This window comes from Rhinoderma darwinii, chromosome 9 (assembly GCF_050947455.1).
Source record: "Rhinoderma darwinii isolate aRhiDar2 chromosome 9, aRhiDar2.hap1, whole genome shotgun sequence".
Taxonomy (NCBI): domain Eukaryota; kingdom Metazoa; phylum Chordata; class Amphibia; order Anura; family Rhinodermatidae; genus Rhinoderma; species Rhinoderma darwinii.
In genome coordinates, this window is record NC_134695.1 from 102,462,564 (window position 1) to 102,468,563 (window position 6,000).

The 6,000-nt window shown below is 44.9% G+C and overlaps 1 protein-coding gene across 4 annotated transcripts in view; it reads right to left on the minus strand.

Moving 5' to 3' along the window:
- The window catches only part of CMIP (c-Maf inducing protein), a 158,302-nt gene extending 155,474 nt beyond the window's left edge, over positions 1 to 2,828 (minus strand). The window contains exon 1 of one of the 4 annotated variants that reach the window (XM_075838663.1): positions 2,193 to 2,828. In XM_075838663.1, coding sequence (XP_075694778.1) covers positions 2,193 to 2,489 — 297 coding nt within the window. In that variant the 5' untranslated portion in view covers positions 2,490 to 2,828. The remainder of the gene's footprint in view (positions 1 to 2,192) is intronic. The other 3 variants (XM_075838664.1, XM_075838665.1, XM_075838666.1) reach the window with 3 other exon arrangements.
- Positions 2,829 to 6,000: the final 3,172 nt, after the last annotated feature.

The following is a 6,000-nucleotide window of genomic DNA, read 5'->3' on the forward strand; positions in this document are numbered from 1 at the left end:
TTCTATACGCCTCGATGTTGGGCCTGCAGGATACCATATACCGGCCAGAAGTATGCCAATAAGACTGAGCACAATGGCGGTGCCGAACTACAGATGTGGTATGAATTTAGACTACTACATCCTACTGGAGGCCGCTTAGAAGGCCTATTGGCTATTTTAAAAACTTTTTAGTGTAAGGGTATGTTCACACGCAGTGTTTGCAGACGTAATTCGGGCGTTTTACGCCTCGAATTACGCCTGAAAAATCGGCTCCATTACGCCTACAAACATCTGCCCATTGCTTGCAATGGGATTTACGATGTTCTGTTCCCACGAGGCTTAATTTTACGCGTCGCTGTCAAAAGACGGCTCGTAAAAAGACGCCCGCATCAAAGAAGTGCATGTCACTTCTTGGGACGTTTTTGGAGCCGTTTTTCATTGACTCCAATGAAAAACAGCTCCAATAACATCCGTAAAGTACGCCGTGAAAAACGCCTGAAAATCAGGAGCAGTTTTCGCCTGAAAACAGCTCCATATTTTCAGACGTTTTTGCTCACTGCGTGTGTACATACCCTCAATGTCAAAACAAAATGCCTCCAACAGTTTAAAAATGGCGCATATTCATCTGCACTAGCCCTAGACTAAGTAACAATATTTTCCATTCACTGACCCGGAGTTCCTCCATTTACAGTCCTGAGTGTTGTGTTGGCGTCATATAGAACTCTTCAATGTACTGGAGAAGAGAAATGTAACAGACTCATTTTACGGAAGACGCATCTAAAAGGGATATGCAGGTGGAAAAGATGAGGGCGCTACGATGATTATCGGAAACTACAGTGAACGACACCACATCCTCATTTCTAGATTCGTTTTTTTAAACGTTCATCTTCTTTCCTAACAATAATCTGACCAGGGGTGTAAGACTTTTATTTATCATGTAATCGGGACCTGTATTTGTCCATCTGTTGAATCGTGAAGGATAACGGACTGGTAGGGACATCGGACGGAGGGAATGAAGTATGTACAGGGAAATTCGCATTGTTACATTTCTTCATTTCCTATAGGGAATGGCTGATTGTTCAGAAACGATTGAGCACGGATCAAAGAATATTGGATATATTATCTATAGCAACACATCATCATATACTGCGCCTCGTAAAATGTATTTGTGTCTATGCCATCGAATATCAATAGCCAGAAACATTAACACAGAGGAAAATATAAAAGGTCATTACATATGATAAACTGTATGTAATAATCCAGCAGAGCAGGACAACACTCCAGAATAAATACAACTCATCTGGTACATGGTGCCGTCATAGAACGTCCACCATGGCTCTAATGTGCATTACCCAGAATCCTTTGCGGATACATTATACGGTGCTCCTGTAATGTGCTGCAGTGAACAATCCATGCAACATATATAAGCGGAGTGGGAAATCACAAGATGACAAATTCACGGTAATAAAACTGACATTTTGTTTTGATAAAAGGTAAACTGTGAACACACACACACACACACACGATAGGAAACCCAGCAAATAACACATCCAATAAAAATTCACTATTGTGACCTAAACCATCGATAAAGATTAAAAAAAATGGGCCACAACCCCGAATAAAACTCCAAGGCCTATAAGCAATATATTAAAAACAATAGGATTACATTTTATATGCTAAGACAAAACAGAATGCAAATTTGGATTTTACAAACCAGGATCTTTATCGCCAGGAATCAATGTGCAGTATGGAGATGACATTATTTATACATACACATTGTATATACACACACACACACACATAGATGTGAATGCAATCGATCCTTATAAGATGGTGACTGATGCAGAACATCTTAGGAACCTATATGGTCAATCATCCATTGATTGAAGGATGTATTTAGAGAGGTTCCGCAGCAGTACAGACCCTTCTGTGTTATCAATGCTAACCACTTGGTATAGGTATAAAAGGGCACATATACGCTATATATACAGCATTGCCCATCCTACCACATTCTGACAACTGGCAATTTGCTTTTTTGGCTGTCACTGATGAGAATTGATAGATACAATGTATCAAATTATTGTAAACATTCTCTAAATACAACACAATGCCAAATGAGTACAAGAAGTCCCCAAGCTCCAAATGCGACCCTATCATCCCCACTGCAGATCGGAGCCCACCCATACCATCTCCTGGGTATCACCAGTACTTACTGTAGCAGAGGTCAGGCTGTTGTCTGCCAGGGTCAGGTGGTGGGGTTCCCATCTCCTTAGGAATTTGGAGGTGAGGATCTTGCTGAGGAAGGTCCTGGGGTGTCTTATAACACAGACCTGAATGTCTCCTTCTTGCAGCAGTTTATACCTCATCCCATTGAAGTGCAGCATTGATCTCCTACAGGGCACAGCACCCATTTTGCCCCCCTCTGGAGCAGACATCTCCCCCAGCAGTGGCTTGTTCTCCTCTATCTGTCTGTGATCACTCTCCCCACATGAGCTGCTAGTAAAATCCATAGCAACTAGTGAAGACTACAACGAGCTCTATTCCTTTTCTATGCTTGTCCTCCCACCAAAATCCAAACAGGGAGGAAATAAAAGGGAGATCAACTGCAACAAAGTATCGGATTCCAGATCTCACAGGATCCTGGGCATTTCCAGTGTTCTACTTGATTAAATCCATATCTTATCCAAGGAGGGAAGCCACGAGCCCCTGGATCGAGGCAGTGAGGGGCGCCAGGGCTTGGCGTGTGCCTGCAGCATGTATCTATGTGTTCTATGTGTCTTATGTGTGGATGTGTGTGCGGATATGTGTGTGTGCTACAGAATAGCAATCGCTAAAAGATTGCAGCAGCTTCTCTGCGCTGATTGGCTGGGCTCGGTCATGTGACTGTTGAATGACGTCAATGGCAGAAGCAAGCAGATCAGGATGCATATTCTGTGTGTGCTGCAGGGGAGGGGAGGCTGTCATTAATAGGAGGAGGAGGAGGAGAGGGGGAGCTGGGGACAGGAGCAGGGCACAGCTTGGGCTCCATCTTTAAAACACCTGAGTGCTCACAGGTTCATGGCAAATTATGTAGAACATGTATATAATACTATATATATATATTCTATATATATATGTGCATTCCATATACATCATGTAGTCAGAGACACGTATCAGCACGGTGACTCATAGGCATCGCAGCTTTACTCATTTAACACCGTCTCGTTCACTGCTGGCCTGCGCATCGTATTCCTAAAAATGACGCAGAATATGGTGGACAATAGAAAATTGCGCACTAGATTTCTAGTAGAAAGGAGTGTAGTACGCTGGAGCAATATTTTTTAGATTAAACCCCACCCTCAAGTACGCCGGGAATGTCCCCAAAATTCCCAACAAGCAACCCCATTAGGGTGCGAGCACAGAGAGCGTTAGGACTCGTATTACACTTCAGCTTTGTACAAATCTGTAAGGCCGGGATCACACACACTGTTTTGATGCAGTTTTTGGATCCGTTTTTTGAGCCAAACACAGGAGTGGACATAACAGAAAGGAGATGTATCAGTCTTTTATCTATACCCTTTCTTCCTTTTGGATCCACTTCTGGCTTTGGCTTAAAAAAAAAATGGCACCAAAAACTGCATGTGTGATCCTGGCCTTATAGGCGTGCAAGTGAATAGGAGCAGAGCTGCAGTTCGGCAGCACAGCTGCTATGCAATGTATGGAGCCAACTGCGTCCAGCTCCATATATCGCATAATGTAACGGTGCCCGGAGGCAGCCGGAGAGGCTTAACGGGGCGGAGTCCGGGTGTCGGACCCGACCTGATGATATACTGATGACCTATCCGGTGGATAGGTCATCAGTTGTTCAGTAGTGGACAACCCCTTTAAAGGGGTTTTCCCATGAGGGACATTTATGACATATCGACAGGATATGTCATAAATGTCAGAAAGATTCGGGTCCCACAACTAGCTTTAGAACGGGGTCCCCTAAAGGGAAAATCTTGAATAAAGCGGTGGTCGAGCATGCTCCCACCACCGCTCCATTCAATTCCAATGAGAATGACGGAAACAGCCGAGCGCTGTACTTGGCTGTTTCTGTCATTTCCATAGATTTTGAATGGACCATCATCGCGCATGGACCGTTGCTCCATTCAATGTCCTCCTCACTGTGGTCGAGTAGTGAGAAGGAACAGGGGGTTTCGGTAATCCCAGCGGTTGGGCCCTCAGCAATCAGACAACTACCACCTATCACACAGTGCAAATTTGCTAACCAGAATTGGATCCAGGAGACGAGTCCTATAAGGCCTTCCTTTATATAATTCTGTTTAGGCTCCGGTCCTGGTTTTGGCTTAAAAAATACATGCACTTGTGGAAACAAGGTGAGGAATTAAAACGCAAAGGGGTAATTTCTCAAAACCCTTACGCCAGTATTCTGGCGTAAAAAAATCACACTTGTTTTGCGCATATATGTGTATATATATATTTTTTTACTTTTACGCTGCTCACGGCACTTTACTAAAAGTCGGTGGAGCTTAGCCTAAGGCCTCATTTACACGAACGTAATATACGCGCGTGCGACGCGCGTGCTTTGCACGCATGTCGTACGCACCTATATTAGTCAATGGGGCAGTTTAGACGATGCGTGAATTGCGCTCAGCGCGTGTGCGCAGAAAAAAACTCACGACATGTTCTATAATCGTGCGTTTTTCGCGCACTCACGCACCCATTGAAGTCAATGGGTGCGTGAAAACCACGCATGCCGCACAGAAGCACTTCCGTGCGAACTGCGTGATTCGCGCAAGAGCTGTCAAACTCCTGAATGTAAACAGAAAAGCACCACGTGCTTTTCTGTTTACAAACATCCAAACGGAGTGTCAAATTCGAGATGAGCGCACCGAACTTCACCGGGTTCGGCCAAACTCGTTTTGACCGAAACCGGTAAAAAATGTTCGGGTACGCGACGTCAGGAGACAGTCACTGTCCACGGTGCTGAAAGCGTTAAACTGGTTCAGCACCATGGACAGTGACTTCCGCTCCGAAAATCCATGAACCTGTAAAAAAAAAAAGACGTTCTGACTTACCGATAACTCCGGTCCGACCTCCCGGGATGACAGTTAAGTCCAAGTGACAGCTGCAGCCAATCACAGGCCAAGCACAGGCTGCAGCCAATCACAGGCTGCAGCGGTCTCATGGACTGCGGCGTCATCCTGGGAGGTGGGGCCGGATAACAAGAGTGGGACGCGTCACCAAGGCAACGGCCGGGAGCCCGGACTGGGGGAAGCAGGAAGTTCTTGGTAAGTATGAAAGTCTTTTTTTATTCACAGGTTGGTGTATATTGTGTTCGGCATTCACTGTCGAGGGTGCTGAAAGAGTTACTGCCGATCAGTTAGCTCTTTCAGCACCTTGGACAGTGACGGGCGTCGACTAGCCTCATCTCTATGATGGCGGCTGCGCGAAAATCACGCAGCCGCGCATCATACACGGATGACACACGGAGCTGCCAAGTGCCTTTTGCGCGCGCAAAACGCAGCGTTTTTTGCGCGCGCAAAACGCACACGCTCGTGTAAATCAGGCCTAAGGTAGTGTGGCCACCCACCGTCAAACAAATGTACTATAATTTCTGCCAGAAACTAGAGGAAATTATATCGGAGATTGTAAGTTCTCCTCCTGTGAATGTACAAAAAAAAAATACTAGGAAATTTCTCAAAAAGCGATCACCAATAGTGTGATGATCAAAATCATTTGAGTCATAGGATCATTTTATAATACACAAACAGTGCTGAAGGGAATTGCAACTTCTTTGCTAATGCTGTATGAATCTGTCAACGAACGACACACCGGCAGCCTGTTGTCAGTTTCACAGCGCCACAGCAGGAAATTTGAAATGTTGCAATGCTACTGAAGGGTTGGCTCTGATAATAACTTATCAATAGCAATTCCCTAGTATCGTGTTATCTAATGTGACTGGAAAACGGTGCGTCATTCTATGGCAAGATGCTGGGTTTATATTAAAAGTAGAGGAAATCGCTACAACATGGGCAT